We start from the raw sequence: 20,190 nt of genomic DNA on the forward strand, positions 1-20,190 counted from the left end.
CCGACTAAGAAAAGACAGCACATTCGGCAGCACCGACAACGAAAAGGCAGCACATTTGGCAGCACCGACAACGAAAAGGCAGCACATTTGGAAGCACCGACTACGAAAAGGCAGCACATTTGGAAGCACCGAATACGAAAAGGTAGCACATTTGACAGCACCGACAACGAAAAGGCAGCACATTGGAAGCACCGACTACGAAAAGGCAGCACATTTGTAAACACCATCAACAAAAAGGAAGCACAATCGGAAGCACATTCATAGAAAAGGAAGCACAATCGGAAGCACAATCACAAAAAGGAAGCACATTTGGAAGCACAATCACAAAAAGGAAGCACATTTGGAAGCACAATCCACAAAAAGGAAGCACATTTGGAAGCACATTCAACGAAAAAGGAAGCACAATCATATAAACAACGCACAATCGGAAGCACAATCAACAAAAAGGAAGCACAATCGGAAGCACATTCATAGAAAAGGAAGCACAATCGGAAGCACAATCACAAAAAGGAAGCACATTTGGAAGCACAATCACAAAAAGGAAGCACATTTGGAAGCACAATCCACAAAAAGGAAGCACATTTGGAAGCACATTCAACGAAAAAGGAAGCACAATCATAGAAACAACGCACAATCGTAAGCACAATCAACAAAAAGGAAGCACATTTTGGAAGCACCATCAACAAAAAGGAAGCACATTTTGGAAGCACCATCAAAAAGGCAGCACATTTTGGAAGCACAATCAAAAAAGGCAGCACATTTGGAAGCGCCATCAACAAAAGAAGGAAGCACATTTTGGAAGCACAATTAAAAAAGGCAGCACATTTGGTAACACAAGTTACGAGAACTAAGTCTTAGTTAGAAATCAGAATGCAAGAAATAAAAACATTAAATTTTTACTTTTAATATTTAATTTATTTCTTAAGATTATACAAATAGAAGTAAAATAAGTCATTATTGTATGTAGCCAGCTTTCCTCAGTTCTTCGAGTATGAAGGATATTTCTTTTATGCACGAATAGTTTCCTGCACAAAGCGAGCCATGTAGAAGTCTTAGCCAGTCAACCAATATGTTTGGATCTTTCCACGATGTGTAATCAATCTCTTCTACCACCATCTCACTTGCTTGTTTATTATAAATACTTTTAATATCACAATCGTCCCAGTGATCATAATAAGCGTTATCAGATTTATTTATTATAACACATCGTTTCCATCGTTTCGGTCTCAGGACACCGTTACATTCTTCGATCTTGTCAGCTTTAGGTGCTTCATCACAGTCTATGCTTTTGTCAACGGCCTCAGAGTCACTGTTACAATCACTGTAGAAGACATCCTCTTCACCCAGATTACCATATGAATTCGATATCGATGATGTCGAAGTGCCATTATCGTCTTCATGCTTCCTTTTTAGGAGTCCATCATTTTTACAAAGTAAGAAAGATCTACTTGAATTCGACTGGAATGTATTCTCACTTTTCACGTTAAGGATTCTTCCATTGTCTTCATTCTTCCATAAATCATCATCGTCCTTCAATTTAAGTTCTTCGTCGAGATCGGAAGAGCCACGAACATAATCTCTCTCAAGACAAGGAAAATTATTGTCGTAATGCAGATCACTATTCCTTAGTCTAGTAGATCCATCGTTGTACTCTGGCTTGTACGCAGGCTTAACGTTACAAGTTCTGTCATGTCTTTTTAAGCTCTCTCTCCGCGTAAACGACTTGTTACATCGAACGCAACTTATCATATTGCGTAGTGGATTTTTAACACAGTCATTCTTCTGGTGTTGTCTTCCATTCTTTCTCAAGATAAATTCTTTGCTGCAAAACTTACACCTGTGTCCTTTCGATACAGCGACAGACACCGAATCAGGATTCATATTAGTTACTGTGACTAATGTTAGATACAAACAGACAGTTTTCCAATTGGAACCATTACTTAAATATAATTTTTTAAATATTTCTTAAGCGAGAGTTATCTCATGCAAAGGTACTTGTTGTAAGTAGTTCTGCTTTTCAACAACAGATGACACCACGTATTGCTTGCAGGTAAATATTATTTCTTTCTTTCATGCGGGATGCAGGATTCTCACTAACGATCGCAATACAGGGATGGCATCGCTAGACTCCAAGGAGAAGGTAGTTTGTTCATACAGTTAGTGTTTCTCAGATGTCTCAGGGTATATATTATTATTATATGACTGAATAATGATTTTTTTTAAAATTCCACCTAATAAAAATAAAATAGAAGCACTCAGAGAAAACCATCAGGGATGATGTCGTTTATAAACATCATAAATTACCAATTTTTTTAAAAAATTCCAAATTTAATTCTGATTAAGCAAAGAGTTCACAAGCCCGCTTGTGCTAGAACTCTCATGTTGCTTAAGCAAAGAGTTCACAAGCGGGCTTGTGAACTCTTTGCTTAATCAGAATTAAATTTGGAATTTTTTAAAAAAATTGGTAATTTATGATGTTTATAAACGACATCATCCCTGATGGTTTTCTCTGAGTGCTTCTATTTTATTTTTATTAGGTGGAATTTTAAAAAAAATCATTATTCAGTCATATAATAATAATATATACCCTGAGACATCTGAGAAACACTAACTGTATGAACAAACTACCTTCTCCTTGGAGTCTAGCGATGCCATCCCTGTATTGCGATCGTTAGTGAGAATCCTGCATCCCGCATGAAAGAAAGAAATAATATTTACCTGCAAGCAATACGTGGTGTCATCTGTTGTTGAAAAGCAGAACTACTTACAACAAGTACCTTTGCATGAGATAACTCTCGCTTAAGAAATATTTAAAAAATTATATTTAAGTAATGGTTCCAATTGGAAAACTGTCTGTTTGTATCTAACATTAGTCACAGTAACTAATATGAATCCTGATTCGGTGTCTGTCGCTGTATCGAAAGGACACAGGTGTAAGTTTTGCAGCAAAGAATTTATCTTGAGAAAGAATGGAAGACAACACCAGAAGAATGACTGTGTTAAAAATCCACTACGCAATATGATAAGTTGCGTTCGATGTAACAAGTCGTTTACGCGGAGAGAGAGCTTAAAAAGACATGACAGAACTTGTAACGTTAAGCCTGCGTACAAGCCAGAGTACAACGATGGATCTACTAGACTAAGGAATAGTGATCTGCATTACGACAATAATTTTCCTTGTCTTGAGAGAGATTATGTTCGTGGCTCTTCCGATCTCGACGAAGAACTTAAATTGAAGGACGATGATGATTTATGGAAGAATGAAGACAATGGAAGAATCCTTAACGTGAAAAGTGAGAATACATTCCAGTCGAATTCAAGTAGATCTTTCTTACTTTGTAAAAATGATGGACTCCTAAAAAGGAAGCATGAAGACGATAATGGCACTTCGACATCATCGATATCGAATTCATATGGTAATCTGGGTGAAGAGGATGTCTTCTACAGTGATTGTAACAGTGACTCTGAGGCCGTTGACAAAAGCATAGACTGTGATGAAGCACCTAAAGCTGACAAGATCGAAGAATGTAACGGTGTCCTGAGACCGAAACGATGGAAACGATGTGTTATAATAAATAAATCTGATAACGCTTATTATGATCACTGGGACGATTGTGATATTAAAAGTATTTATAATAAACAAGCAAGTGAGATGGTGGTAGAAGAGATTGATTACACATCGTGGAAAGATCCAAACATATTGGTTGACCGGCTAAGACTTCTACATGGCTCGCTTTGTGCAGGAAACTATTCGTGCATAAAAGAAATATCCTTCATACTCGAAGAACTGAGGAAAGCTGGCTACATACAATAATGACTTATTTTACTTCTATTTGTATAATCTTAAGAAATAAATTAAATATTAAAAGTAAAAATTTAATGTTTTTATTTCTTGCATTCTAATTTCTAACTAAGACTTAGTTCTCGTAACTTGTGTTACCAAATGTGCTGCCTTTTTTGATTGTGCTTCCAAAATGTGCTTCCTTCTTTTGTTGATGGCGCTTCCAAATGTGCTTCCAAAATGTGCTGCCTTTTTGATGGTGCTTCCAAAATGTGCTTCCTTTTTGTTGATGGTGCTTCCAAAATGTGCTTCCTTTTTGTTGATTGTGCTTACGATTGTGCGTTGTTTCTATGATTGTGCTTCCTTTTTCGTTGAATGTGCTTCCAAATGTGCTTCCTTTTTGTGGATTGTGCTTCCAAATGTGCTTCCTTTTTGTGATTGTGCTTCCAAATGTGCTTCCTTTTTGTGATTGTGCTTCCGATTGTGCTTCCTTTTCTATGAATGTGCTTCCGATTGTGCTTCCTTTTTGTTGATTGTGCTTCCGATTGTGCGTTGTTTATATGATTGTGCTTCCTTTTTCGTTGAATGTGCTTCCAAATGTGCTTCCTTTTTGTGGATTGTGCTTCCAAATGTGCTTCCTTTTTGTGATTGTGCTTCCAAATGTGCTTCCTTCTTGTGATTGTGCTTCCGATTGTGCTTCCTTTTCTATGAATGTGCTTCCGATTGTGCTTCCTTTTTGTTGATGGTGTTTACAAATGTGCTGCCTTTTCGTAGTCGGTGCTTCCAAATGTGCTGCATTTTCGTTGTCGGTGCTGTCAAATGTGCTACCTTTTCGTATTCGGTGCTTCCAAATGTGCTGCCTTTTCGTAGTCGGTGCTTCCAAATGTGCTGCCTTTTCGTTGTCGGTGCTGCCAAATGTGCTGCCTTTTCGTTGTCGGTGCTGCCGAATGTGCTGTCTTTTCTTAGTCGGTGCTTCCAAATGTGCTGCCTTTCGTAGTCTGTGCTTCCAAATGTGCTGCCTTTTCGTAGTCGGTGCTTCCAAATGTGCTGCCTTTTCGTAGTCTGTGCTTCCAAATGTGCTGCCTTTTCGTAGTCGGTGCTTCCAAATGTGCTGCCTTTTCGTTGTCGGTGCTGCCAAATGTGCTGCCTTTTCGTTGTCGGTGCTTCCAAATGTGCTGCCTTTTCGTAGTCGGTGCTTCCAAATTTGCTGCCTTTTTTGTTGATGGTACTTCTATTTTTTTAATGTTGTTTTGACTCTAGTATTTTAGTAAATTGTTCTTGATTTGACTAGCGTATTATTCAAACCGGTTAATGTATAAAAACGAGTCCTAGACAGCAGGACGCCCTATTTGTTACTGACGTCGACGGTGTACGGATCACCTAGTTTGTTTCTTCTGGTGCATAAGTCGCGTAACTGCCTGTTCTTGAGACTTCGATGGCATCTTTACCGACTTTAACGTCGTACTCGATGGAGGATGTACCATCGACAGATGTAAAGGATGATCGTCTGCTTGGGACTGTATTCACCAACACGAATAAGAAAGATACACGCAAGCATAAAGCTAATGTTGGTGACATTGTGAGAATCTCCAAGCAGAAAGGTGTCTTTGAGAAAGGTTTCACAGCGAATTGGAGTTCTGAACTTTTCCGTGTGATGTTACAGTGACTCTGAGGCTGTTGACAAAGACATAGACTATGATGAAACACCTAAAGCTGCCAAGATCGAAGAATGTGGCGGTGTCCTGAGACCGAAACGGTGGAAACGACGTGATATATTAAATAAATCTGATCAAGCTTGTGATGATCACCGTCTCAAACATGAAAGTTACCCTGAGGTTGGTGGTAAAACGGAAGACACCAGAGATCGTAATATTTATAAAGGTGCAAGGAAGATGGTGGTAGAAGAGATTGATTACACATCATGGAAAGATCCAAACATATTGGTTGACCGGCTAAGACTTTTACATGGTTCGCTTTGTGCAGGAAACTATTCGTGCATCAAAGAAATATCCTTCATACTCAAGGAACTGAGGAATGCTGGCTACATACAATAATGGCTTGTTTTACTTGCATTTGTATAATGTAAAGCAATAAAATAAATAATTTAAATTATAAGAATTTAATGTTTTTATTTCTTGTATTCTGATTTCTAACTAAGACTTAGATCTCGTAACTTGTGCTTCCTTTTTGCCTTTTTTTGTTGATGGAGCTTCCAAATGTGCTGCCTTTTCGATGATGGTGCTTCCAAATGTGCTGCCTTTTCGTTGTCGGTGCTTCCAAATGTGCTGCCTTTTCGTTGTCGGTGCTGCCAAATGTGCTGCCTTTTCGTAGTCGGTGCTTCCAAATGTGCTGCCTTTTCGTAGTCGGTGCTGCCTTTTCGTTGGTGGTGCTGTCTTTTCGTTGATGGTGCTTCCTTTTTGTTGATTGCGCGTAGTACAAAATGTAGTGATTGAATATTTACTAGTTTATCACCTCTTGGTGTTACTAAAATATTTTTCAAGGTTACTTGCTCCTTTAGAATGTATAAAAATGTCACGATGGATTAATTGAATATAATTAGCTAACGACGAAGGTCATGTGGTCCTGAAATGACTAGCCTATACGTCTGATAATGACATGACTCGGTCTCATGGACTGAAGACAATTGTTCTTTATGTGTGGTTTTGTACATGAACGGCTTATAGGTTATTCAGATTATTCAAAAATTAGACTTTCATGATAGGCTTATCGTCACTGTATTAATTCTTTGGTTAGGTATATTGACTTATGATTAATAAACTCCGCGAAAGGTAACGGAAAAAAGAATTTAAAATTTATTTAATAATTAGTTACAACTGTCACTGGTCAAGAATCTAACCGTGGACATGGATCCATCGATTCAATTTGTAAATTAATAATTGATTTTTTCGGAGACTATTGGAATTTTTCCCGCATTTCTAACTAAATAATTACATGATTTCAACATGGCGGTCAAATTTCAAGATGGTGGGCACCTCAGCAATAATAAATTATTACTGCACTGTAGCATGTTAGAATAGAATTTGCATGATGGTAAGACAAGTACACACAATATGGTGACCTCCAGCAGACGAAAACATGATGGTGGCAATGACCGCTAGCATGTACTGAACATAAAATGACGGATCCGTGATGGACATCAAGGTCAAAGTCAAAGATCAATGTCGAGGTCAAATTTCAAGGTTAAGGTTAAATTTCAAGGTCAAGGTCAAAGGTCAAGGTCAAAGGTGTGGTGACGTCATACCAGCTGATGGTAAATACCTTGTTATTGGTGGAGGTAGGTCAGTCTGAAGGTGGCTTCTGTGGAGGAAGGATCTGTTGATTTTATATTTTTTGCCCTCGCCGGTTTCGAATCAAGGACGGGAATCGATATAAACAGAATTCTATTAAGTTAATTTTTTGATGAATTTTGAACTTTTTTTTTCATTAAAATCGTATAATATATAAAGATTTTCAAGATGGTGTCTAAATTTAAAGATGGTGACCATAACGATAATTGTAACATTAATAGGACCCAATATGGCGGTCTTAACGAAAAGTGTAAGAATGATATGGTACTCAACCAAGATGGCGGGTGTAACGAAATATGCAACATTTATATAATCCAAGATGTCGACCGTAACAATAACTGCAACAGTGGTTTTTAAGATTTTTATTTTATTCGATTATTTAATTTTTTTAATGATTTTTAAAATTTTTCCCGATTTTCTAACATAAAAATTGCGGATTTTCAAGATGGCGACCGTAACGAAAATTGCAATGGTGACGACATGATTCGAAGTTGGTGGAAATTACTAGAAATACAAAATGGCAAATGGATTAGCATGGATTAACATATGGATTAGCATAGATTGACATACGGATTAGCATAGATTGGCATACAGGTTAGCATAGATTGGTATACGAATTAGCATAGATTGGCATACGAATTGGCATAGATTGACATGGATTAGCATAGATTGGCATGGATTAGGTTAGGTTAGCATAGATTAGCATATGGATTAGGTTAGGTTAGCATAGATTAGCATATGGATTAGGTTAGGTTAGCATAGATTAGCATATGGATTAGGTTAGGTTAGGTTAGCATAGATTAGCATATGGATTAGGTTAGGTTAGTTTAGTTTAGTTTAGTATAGTTTAGTTTAGGTTAGGTTAGGTTAGGTTAGGTTTGGTTTAGTTTAGTTTAGTTTAGGTTAGGTTAGGTTAGGTTAGCATAGATTAGCATATGGATTATGTTAGGTTAGTTTAGTTTAGTTTAGTTTAGGTTAGGTTAGGTTTGCATAGATTAGCATATGGATTAGGTTAGGTTAGGTTAGGTTAGGTTAGGTTTGCATAGATTAGCATATGGATTAGGTTAGGTTAGTTTAGTTAAGTTTAGTTTAGTTTAGGTTAGGTTAGGTTAGGTTAGCATAGATTAGCATATGGATTAGGTTAGGTTAGGTTAGGTTAGGTTAAGTTAAGTTTAGTTTAGTTTAGTTTAGTTTAGTTTATTTTAGTTTAGGTTAGGTTAGCATAGATTAGCATATGGATTAGGTTAGGTTAGGTTAGTTTAGGTTAGGTTAGGTTAGTTTAGGTTAGGTTAGGTTAGGTTAGGTTAGCATAGATTAGCATATGGATTAGGTTAGGTTAGGTTAGGTTAGGTTAGGTTAGTTTAGGTTAGGTTAGGTTAGGTTAGGTTAGGTTAGCATAGATTAGCATATGGATTAGGTTAGGTGAGGTTAGTTTAGTTTAGTTTAGGTTAGGTTAGGTTAGCATAGATTAGCATATGGACTAGGTTAGGTGAGGTTAGTTTAGGTTAGGTTAGGTTAGGTTAGGCGTGCGAAGGAAGTACCTACGGGCTCCGACCAACAGCGCTTCTCTGCTGTGAAGTATTAGGAGATCAGAACTTGAGAGGAGGTAGTAATAAAAACTTGCCGGTGCCGTTGCGCGTCGTGGAAGTAGAGCGCGCCAAAACACACGGTTGCCTGGCCGTATGTATCCGGCGTTCATAACACGTGTAGAAGTAGGCTTATATTCGTTACCTCCTGGCTGTTTATTACCGCCTAATACTTTTCATAGCGAGACTTCCTGGCGAGCTGGTCTGTCCGTCGTAACGGGACATTTTTTCGTGCGTACATGGCTGATGAACGTAACGGGGCACTTTTTCGTGTGTGCATGGTCGAAGGAAGTGACATAATCCCTAATCCCCAGCCCCCAGCCCCTGTCCTCATACGAACCAAATCTATCTACTATTGTGTATTATTTGAAACCTTGGCTCTGGTGTAATTAAGGCTTGGGTGGAGACCGAATATTACCCAGCGGGTAGGCATAAAGGCACGCTAGAAGAAGTGGTGTCAACAATAGGCCAAGCGTTGTAGACGACTAGTCAGAACGATCCGTGAACTGTGATATCTCTTAAAACTGGTCCACCAGCACCTGAGTTGGCACAGAGGTGTTAACTCTTATGACCATAAAATAAACAAATCCTTGCTTATATATATATATATATATATATATATATATATATATATATATATATATATATATATATATCCACGAGCTATCTGCTAACTTCGGAACAGTTCGTGTGTTGCAAATCCACATCCCCTGCATGGTTGATTTTTCAGCCCCTCCAACGCTTCTTACCTGGACCCTTCTTCCCTCTTGTCCAGTAGTTACCTGATTGTTTAATGCAAGTTATTTGATCCCCGCATGACCCGGCCCAGGGTTTTCCCTGTGTCTATGCAGTTTTTACCTGGGTCACAATAGTTAGCTTTTAAGCTAGGCGACCAATGGGGCGTCAGTCATGGCGCCAATTGCAGCCATGGCTGGCCAGTAAACCCCAATAGCTAGAGACCTGCAAAATTCGCGGTTTCGATGGCCTTCAGGATAGACTGCACATTCCCCTGTACACTCGGGCAAATAACGCAAGTTCATTGGCTGCCGACTTGTAAATCGACTCAGCTGGTTTGTCTGTGATTCGATCCTTCTTTGGTTGAGGGTTTATAACTGGTTGAGATTCGTCCAGATGAACAGTAAGCCAATAGCAAAATTATCTAAGAGGTAAATGTGTTTGAATTCTAGCCTATCACCGAATGAATCCGCGAATTTTGCATGTCTCTACCAATAGCACATGATGCACGCGCCCTTGTCCAGCATGGTTAAAAACCCGCATGGTTGAGTGTATAGGCTTCGGCCTGAGACACACTTAGGTCCTCCCCCAACCTGGACCCTCCCCTTACACACTTAGAATAATTTAGGCTAGGAAAAAAAATCCAGAAATCAACAATGGGATAAGTGCCCTTCACTAACCAAGGAGAGTATTATGGAGATAAGTTCAAATTTGACTTAAGCTTGTTATTGTATCCATAATATAATAAATTATTCAACGTATTTTTGATCACACGTGGTATCAACACAGTTAAAAAAAATAAAGACAGTACAGTAGTACTAAATTATGTAATAATAATATATTTTCACAAAAATGACTGATTTCATAGGTCAAGCGTGGGCTCGGGTAGATGATTTTTTTGATACATCAGAAGTTTTTATTTTTGACGTGAAAACGTCTAATAAATCAATGAACGCCGGCAGCACGCACGAAAAAGTTTCCCGTTACGCACATTGTCCCGTTACGCACATTGTTCCATTACGCTCTGTCCCGTTACGCTCAATGTACGCTTGCGCCGCATCTATCTCTCTTCCACTCGATTGGCCTATGCGTCCGAGGAGAAGAAAGACAGCGGCAGCACACAACGTACATCTACACGTGAACTGTTTCGTCAAATATTATTACTGCACTCGCCGACAGATGCTACTTTTATAAATAATAAAAGAATAAATACTTGAAATTATACTAGTAATCAGATTTTTAAAATGCAAAAATAATTAACCTTTATTGCCGAAATTGTTGTTGTTAAGCAATGAAAACCACGTGAACTTTTCACTTCACTTTATAAACAGTCGACGAAACAGTTCACGTGTAGATGTATGTTGTGTGCTGCCGCTGTCTTTCTTCTCCTCGGACGCATAGGCCAATCGAGTGGAAGAGAGATAGATGCGGCGCAAGCGTACAATGACCGTAACGGGACACAGCGTAACGGAACAACGTGCGTAACGGGACACTTTTTCGTGCGTGCAGCCGGCGTTCATCGATTTATTAGACGTTGTCACGTAAAAATAGAAATTGTAGCTTTGTATTCACGTAAGGGTCTGCGTCTTAAAAAATGTTTCCGGTATTCCTAATTTCTTCGAATATGTGAGAGGCTGAAACGCGAGAAGTTGAAAGTTGGCCGATGCTCGCATTGAATTCTTGCGTCGTCCAATTCACCAAGACAAAAATATTAACTCATTGTCCACATTTCTATTTTCTTCATCAATAAGTATAAATAACGAAATCTAGTCTAAAAATAAGTTAGAACGTCGGTAACACACGAAAGACACCAAACCCAAACCGCGTCTTAACTGGAAATAAAAATAATATATTTGTACAGGGAACAATAGCTAATATTTAAAAAAAAATCTAATGGTGTCTATTATCAACCCACTTGATATTGAACAACGTAGTTTTTACGCATTAATGATTCTTAGAGACCTGAAAAATTCGCGGGTTCATTACGTGCTATGCTAAAATTCAAATAATTAAACCTTAGTGCTGCTTCTGCCATTGGTCCACTGTTAATCTGGAGGACTGTAGGGCCAATTGGAGACCCTCACTCAATAGAAGTGTCGAATCACAGGCCACCCAGTCGTGACGACTCAGACTCACAAGTCAGCAGCCAATGAACAGTTGGCATTTGCCCGAGTGTGTAATGTATATTTGAGTCTGTCCTAAAGGTCCATTGAACCCGCGAATTTTTCCGGTCTCTAATGACTAGAGACACTGCATAATTCGCGGTTTCGATGGCCTTCAGGATAGACTGCACATACCCCTGTACACTCGGGCAAATAACGCAAGTTCATTGGCTGCCTGCCGACTTGTAAGTCGTCTCAGCTGGTTTGTCTGTGATTCGATCCTTCTTTGGTCGAGGGTTTATAACTGGTTGTTTGATATTCGTCCAGATGAACAGTAAGCCGATAGCAAAATCATCTGAGAGGTATATGTGTTTGGATTCTATCCCTATCACCGAATGAATCCGCGAATTTTGCAGGTCTCTACTAATGATTCTTTGTTCATCAATGTGGTTTTTTTAAGTGTGTTAATGCAAAGCACCCAGTGCCTGAGGTCAGGGTCGCAAAACAGGGGGGGGCAAGGGTATTTTGCCCCCCCCCCCCCCTCTGAAACCTTGAAGTGGGGGCAAACGGGGGCAAATAAAGTGCTGTGTAATCAATTTTTTGATAATAAAACTGCTTAAATAGCACCATTTTCCACCTTGAAATACAAATTTTCCCGGGGGAGGACCCCCGGACCCCCCGCTTCAATACGGGGGATCGATGATTCTTTATAAAAAGGTATATTGCCCCCCCCCCCCTTTTGGAAATTTAGTTGTTGTGCCCCTGCCTGAGGTGCCTCTGCAAGCGGGTGCGCGCAGCACAGCAGGATCACCGACCTGTCGCGGAAGATGGACGCGCCCTTGCCGTCCTTGGCGTGTCCGGGCGCGGGCGGCGGCCACACCCGGAAGGCGGACATGCGCGCCCACTGGTCGTACAGCGTGAGCAGCTGCGCGTCGTACAGGTAGGCGTGGTAGGCGTCCTGGGCGACGGCGGCCGCCACGGCGTCCAGCTTGGGCTTCTTGAGCGCCAGGTCGGCGGCCTCCTTCAGGTCAGGCGTCGCCGGCGCCTGCAACACGCCGCGCCGGGGTTTCCGTGGAGAACATCACACGACATTGCATAATAGTCTCCATGGAATACGTGAACGAGAGGTTCCTTGGAGTTCATGCAAACAAGAGCTCCCACGAGAGCCCGATGAAGAACAATGACACGGTCCACGGAGAACACGAACAAGAGCATCCGTGGAGAATATTAACGAGATCATCCACGGGAGAACATTACATAATAGTCTCCATGGAATAAGTGAACAAGAGTTCATGATAACAAGAGCTCCCACGAGAGCCTGATGAAGAACAATGACATGGTCCTTGGAGAACACGAACAAGAGCATCCGTGGAGAATATTAACGAGATCATCCACGGGAGAACATTACATAATATTCTCCATGGAATACGTGAACGAGAGGTTCCACGGAGTTCATGATAACAAGAGCTCCCGCGAGAACCTGATGAAGATCAATGACACGGTCCATGGAGAACACGAACAAGAGCGTCCGTGGAGAATATTAACGAGATCATCCACGGGAGAACATTACATAATAGTCTCCATGGAATACGTGAACGAGAGGTTCCACGGAGTTCATGATAACAAGAGCTCCCGCGAGAACCTGATGAAGATCAATGACACGGTCCTCGGAGAACACGAACAAGAGCATCCGTGGAGAATATTTACGAGATCATCCACGGGAGAACATTACATAATAGTCTCCATGAAATGCGTGAACGAGAGGTTCCGTGGAGAACATGACACGGCATCAGCCTCCATGGAGTTCGTGATAACAAGAGCTCCCACGAGAGCCTAATGAAGGACATGACACGGTCAATGGAGAATATGAACAACAGCATCCATGGAGAACACGAACGAGAACATCTATGGAGATTATGAATGAGAGCCTCCATGGAGAACATGAACGAGAGCATCCATGGAGAACATGACATGATAGTCTCCATGGAATACATGAACGAGAGCCTCCATGGAAGAACATGATCGAGAGAGCATCCACGGAGAAGAGTGCAGGCGAGCCTCCACGGATAACACGACAGCGACAGGACGGGGGGCTATGGACGGGGCCGCCTTGCTGGCGCGGCGCCAGGCGGAGGCCTCGCTTCCTGCCAGCTCACGCCTCTGGCCGCGCTCTGCAGTCGGCAGGTTCGCGGACCCGACCCGACCTCCTGCCGCAAGGCCGGTGCCGCAGAGTGCAACCTACTTTCGGATGTACGCCCAATTATAATGGGGGACACGAAGCTATTTTCCGATATCCCACCATCAGATTTAACTACTTAAAAGCCTATTATCCTAGCTAACAATTTACTAAAAAAAATTATTATAACTATAAATTTGTTTTTACAAAAATAAAAATTTTAAATAATTATTATGGACATACACCATTGCTTGTTTGAGCAGGTTGTCCTACATGAAACCCGAAGGACAATGAAAGATGGATACACAAACACATAGAAAACAAGACAAAATCAACCGATGTTAGATGTAAAGACAGCACAGACAATTCCGTGGACGTAATTAGAACAATATCAAAGCACATAACGTACAATTGGAGACCTGACACCGACGAGAAAATTGTGTAGTTTGTGCGCATTCTCTCTAAGGACAACCAGTGCAAAACTAAGCAATGTCGTTTAAAGTCCAAAATAATGATTCAAAATCAGTCTTCTCCACTGCAAGAATCATTCTAATAACGCATGAACGATCTAGTTTATGTGAAGTACGTCACGAGACTTTTGTGATCCGTCATGGCGTAAGCACGCACTGCACGGTGGCCGGATTCCCCCCCCCCCCCTCCTTTTGCCACACAATTTGCCACGATCCAAATGTAATTTCTTTTCAAACTAACACACTGAGATGAAAGTTGGAGCGATTAAGTAGGCGCTATGACCATCGTAACCTCGAAGATTAAAAAGAGCGTCTGAAGGGGCGATTAAAGGGGGGGAATAAAAACACAAGTATTTGTGCCGATGACCTTCGCCCTGGTAATGTTCCGCGACTAACGAGAGCCTGTTCGGGGTGGAGTTGCGAAGGGGCCGCGCGACAGCCGACCCCATTCCAGGGTAGGTGAGCCACGTCAAGGGTGTGGGGGGGGGGGGGGGGAGAGAAGAGAGCGATGATGCAGCCGCCCACGCAGGCATCGCTTCGAACGACCCAGTCTCCGGCGAGACACGGGGGCAGATAACCGAGCACTCTGGGAGGGGGTTAGGGGATTCCGCTCGGGATGGAGTAGGGGGTGCCATATCGACCCACATATCACATCGTTCCCACCCCTATCTCTTCAACCCCTTCACCACCCGTTTTCCGCTCAAGAAGGAGGCGTCTGGCGTCCCGGCGACCCTTCATTCACATCGCCAGAGACGTCGGTCGTCATGGCAACCGACCTCGGAACTCCCTCCTGCACCCCTCTCTCTCGGCCTCGAGATCCTGATTGGTGCAGGTGCGTCCTACTCCTCCCCCTACCCCTTACCTTTTTGATCCGAACGACCAACCCTTTCCACAGCGCCGAACTCACACGCCCAATCAGTAGAGACACGGGAAATTAGCGTTGTTTCCCGGACTCCAAGCACTTGTGCCCGAACGAACAAGTCAAGTGTCTTTGTTCATTGGCTGCCGTCACATTTTACCCTCCGGCCGAACTGCATACACATAGTTGCTCGAAGGCGGGTTATGGGGTTGTTACAGATCAAAATTTCCCGTCTTTTCAAATGTGTAACAGACTCGACCTGATGTGTAAAGCTCTGGGCAGCGCCGGGCACAGCAGCTGGTTAACGTTGCATTAATTCCGATGTGATGGATGATGTTTCGATCGGCCTGGAGGCGGTTTTGTGTCCACAGGTATCGCCTCGGGCCGTTCCGTAACTAGGGCAGATGATTCTGCAGTGGTTGTGCATTGCCTTCCGCAGTATGGAGATGAAGCGACAACAGAATGCGCGATCCCGGACCAGGATGTAGATTTTTCCACAAGTCAAAAATCCTCGACCATGTACATTTTTGGCCTACCGACCAGAAGCTTAACCACCGAGCCAACATTAATCGACGCATCGATACGGTATATTGAAATCGTTGCAGTTAATCGTTAATTATTTTATTAACATAACTTCGACTGCGGTGAGGGGACTAATGAGTATGGACATGTATATTTCGCGAGAAGTTGTGTGTTAAAACACTGTATTATCGCTGTGTTTCATGATTGGTGCATGCCCATTGTCGGCACACCAATCAGAGCCATCCTGTGCGGAAGTAAACGCGTCCTGAATGGCCCCGGCCAAATAGGGCAAAGGATTCTCTTGCAGTCGGCCGACAATCACAATGAAGAAAGCGCGGGTGTACCTTGTTGCAGTCTAAAAACGCTCTTTTTTTCCTCTCTCGCGAAAAATGCCCCATCCTAGTCATCACCATTTAGTAAAGGTCGACAGTCATCTGGTAAGAATAAGAAGGCTAAGAGAGGGGGGGGGGGATCCATGACTGGTGGAATTAAACCCTCCGTAACAGTCTATGAACTGCCACTCCCACGCTGAATAAATAATTACCAGCTGTTTCCCCTTTTGGTCGTGCAAGACCTTGAACTAGTTGTGGGGTTGTTTGATATGCACCCCATTCGCCACCACATTTCCCCCTTGCCTTTAGGATCGTTCCAGTCTGCGGCGAAGGAGGGAGAAAGTGAAGATGGATCGCGGAGAGAATTCCGAACAAGCAAACACGATACCTCTGATGTAGATGACCCTAACTCAAATACCTTTTTGGTCGCATAAAGCTAAAATAATATTAACTTGTAAAACAATAGTGATATTTACAAAAAAAAATAAACTGTACGCACCCATTAAAAATAACGTTGTTGTTTGGCTACGAACTATAATGCATACTCGTAAACATTTTACTCTGGGTCAATAGAAGGCAATACGTAGGGTATGGAAAAATTCGCGAGTCCAGGATGGACTACAGAGTTATATATATATATCCCCTGGCAGATGTTTCCCGCTGATTGGCTTCTGTCTTGTAAGACGTCACAACGCAGTAGCCTGTGATTCGATACAGCTCTGGTTGAATGTTTCTCGTTGGCCCAGAGTCCTCCAGATGATTTGTGAGCCAATAGCAGTAGCAGCACTATTTGCGTTTTAACTAGGGGAATGCATATTTTGAGAAAAGATACCGAGACTAGCTGAAAGTTAAAACACTGTAGCAGTGTTTCGTGATCGCGTGAGTTTCTTTCAGTAGGCCGTGCTTCAATTTTTTCTAAAGACACAGAAGCGAGATTTTAAGGACGAGAATGGCGCGTGAACCTAACAAACACTTCATAGCCTCTACAACCAGAGGAAGATTTATTTACCCCTACAATCAGAGGAAGATTTGTTTGCATGTGGTCAAACAGGTTATTATTTGGTTGAAAGGAAAATTTTATTAGGCTTTTTTAAGTTTCATAGCTTCACACTAACAAGACTGTCATTGCATAAATTTGAGAAATAGAAAATAAAATATAACTGAATTTACAATGACCAATGATGTTTCTCGTTGAAGATTTATAGTCTGTACTCCAACCGAGTAAAATAAAATGAATTACGTTAGAGGAAAGTCAAATATAAATTATGAACCATCCTTTTTTATATTATTTATGATTTTTTTTAAATTCTTTGAGAGAGTGATTCAGTGAGCGCGAATTCCGTTGGAAAGGAGAGAGTTGGTCGGGATGATTCATGCGAACAAAATTCCCGAAGGAGAAGCTTTAAATTAGGCGACAGTAACAGATCGCACCGCAATGCATCACGGAACTGCAGACTAGGCAAGGGATGTCGTCTCTCCCGGGTGTTTACCGGGTACTTTTTCTGTCTCAAAGCGGGAATTTTCAAAGACGAAGTAGACGCACGCGACCATTTATTTGGTAACAGCAAAATGTTGCTGTCACTAACAAGCCACTTTGTGGACGCTACAAAGTTGTTTTGTTGTCAACAAAAACATTTGGTAGTTTCAACTTTTTTTTTTTTGCGGCGCAGCTGCCAAAACATTTCTTTATAGCACTAAAAATACAGCCATGTAAATTTTAAAGTACACTACTGTGGAATTATATAAAACAAAAGTATTATGTGCGAGCACATTTCGAACCCAGTTGGGTGTTAAAAAAACTGTAGCATCGTCCGTTTTCCGTAATTTGTTGAGTTTCTCTCACAAACACGTCTACTATCGGACACCAATCACAGAAATTTTGTGCGGAAGCGAATACGTCCTAAATGCCCCAACCAAATAAGGTGAAGGCTTCTCTTGCAGACGGCAGCCAATTAAAAGAAAGAAATCGCTGGCGCGGGTATATCTTGTTGCAGTCTAATGAGGGATCCGATCAGGTATTATTTTGCAGTATAATAAGTGGTCAGATCTTTGTTTTTACGCAAAAAATTGTCTGCTCAAACTAACGCTTTATTTGAACATGCAAGTACCTACTGAATTTGTCATGTTCATGGTAAACATGAAAATTCTGCAAGTTTCATAGAAGTGTGTTCGGAAAGGTACTTCAGGCGCTACAAAAATTATTTTGCCACCTAGTTTACAAAAAAAATTGTGACATGTACAATTTATTTATTTTTTACTTGCGCTTCTGTCGTGGCATTCATTAAGCTATATCGAAGAAACGTTTCGTATCGCGTTTCGATCATGAGAGAAAAAAAAAGGCGATCTAAACATCGCCGTCACGTCAAACAGCTAATTTGAATAAATTATCCGGCCACAGGATCTCCCAAATTAGCGCCTTTGCAAAATGTTATCACCGATAATGGACCTTCTTATCACCGATAATGGACCTTCGGGGAAACTAGTTTCATGACCAAAACTAGCTTTCTTCCTTCCAAGAAACAAGGAGAGCTAGTTCTGTTCGGAAAGGAATCTCTACACTGTTGAAAATTGCTGAAAATTTTCTGAATTTTCGAAGAAGAATAAATCTCAAAAATATAATCAAGCGGGGAGGGGGTGTTTGTTCCAGACAACTGTACCTTTGTAGAAATTACTTCGCATCCCGACTTACTAGTTCAATTTTAACAGGGAAAGCATACGAGCGGAAGTAACAATAAATAGTACTTATTTGAACTTTTTGTCAATTCTCTAAAATGGTTCTTGAGAGTTAATGTTCATAATAAGTAAATTAGTAAATTTAAGAAGATCTCTGTACCACAGGAGTTCTCCGTTAATTTAAATGGATTTTTTTTAACAGTGTGCTAATCTTAGCCAGACTCGGCAATCCTCAGGTCAGCGTACGTAAAGTACCCTGGGGCCGTAGGTTCGAATTCCACTTCGGGCATACGTGAAAAAAAAAACCTTTAAAATAAATTCAAACAACTGACTAAAATATTCTGCACTAAATCACTTGCAAAAACACAGTCTTAAGCACATTTAATTTATACGACAGATAATTTTCTACTCTTAGAATATCATTTTCAATAGGAACAAAATTATCAGACTTTTTTAATTCTGGAAATACCAAAATTAATTTTTAAAATAATTCGAAGAAAAATTATGCTAAAGAAAAAGTTATAATTAAAAATAGTAGCAAAACGTTAGTCATAAAATTAGCTATCTTAACAAAAAATGTATATTATAAAAATGTTTTGTACTTTTACAAGGAAAATCATTGGAAACTCAGTTGCCAACGATATCACTTGTAAAACTACAAATCAGGCCTTTTGTAAAATTACAAATTGTACAAAGCTCTGCCTTGCAGTTTTACAATGATTTTGTTGGCAAATGAATTTCCAAGGAATTTCCTTGTAAAAATACAAAAAAAAAAATTACAGTGTATGCAAACTAAATAGGCCAGAAACAATCTTTGCACTAAAAACAATATTGATTCATAACTACAGATAGTTCGAGCTTATCTGTGTGTTTTCTTGTTAACAGTTTTCTTTCAGTCGGAAAGTCATTAAAATCGGAAATCACTTGTTCCAGTGTGCTACCAGTTGGGAACAGACGTAAGCTAGGATATTGCGCAGTTGTCAGAAGGCGATAACAAAATGTTCATGCTAGCTGTCTTTGAGCGATCGAAGAGCTTAATGCATATTTAAATCGGGCGAGCTCTCAAAGTTCAGTCAATTTTTGTTATAGGGGAGAGATAGTAAACGAAACAATTCATATTGACTTCACAACATTTTTAGGCCATAAAATTTTTTTACGGTTTAATATTGAAAACATGCATTGGTAATGGCTTAGATAACACGTTGAGATATTTAAAAATTCCGTTAAATACTAAAAGTCAATGAATTCACAAGGTAAACTATTTGTATAGTAGCTAGTCACAATTAACTTTCGGGCATCCAATGAAACTACATACTATGGTTTAACGAAGCCAAATTTAGAATATCATACGATAATAAAATTACAGTGGCAAAAAAAAAAACGTTGAAACCAAGATAGCGTATTTGTGTTCCTGTCCCTCCCATTTATTGTAATTAGCAAATGCATGGAAAGCACAAAGCTAGTTTAGCTAGACACTAACACTAGAACATTTGTGAATGAGGAACTAGAACATTCACACAGTAGACGAGGAAGAAGGGTCTTTTTTTTTTTCCTCACGGGATTGTTCTTCGTCAACGTCACTCACTCGGGGCGGTATTCCAAGACGTTCGGGTAAAGTAGCAGAAAAGCACTGCCGTGTTGGGATA

At 40.7% G+C, this 20,190-nt stretch overlaps 1 protein-coding gene across 1 annotated transcript in view; it reads right to left on the bottom strand.

The window, feature by feature from the left end:
* Positions 1-20,190, bottom strand: part of LOC134533969 (ski oncogene) — a 371,182-nt gene that overhangs the window by 43,655 nt on the left and 307,337 nt on the right. The window contains exon 2 of the mRNA XM_063371816.1: positions 12,328-12,557. Within this exon, the coding sequence (XP_063227886.1) occupies positions 12,328-12,557 (230 nt within the window). The remainder of the gene's footprint in view (positions 1-12,327; positions 12,558-20,190) is intronic.

The sequence above is a fragment of the Bacillus rossius genome, chromosome 7 (genome assembly GCF_032445375.1).
Source record: "Bacillus rossius redtenbacheri isolate Brsri chromosome 7, Brsri_v3, whole genome shotgun sequence".
Lineage (NCBI taxonomy): Eukaryota > Metazoa > Arthropoda > Insecta > Phasmatodea > Bacillidae > Bacillus > Bacillus rossius.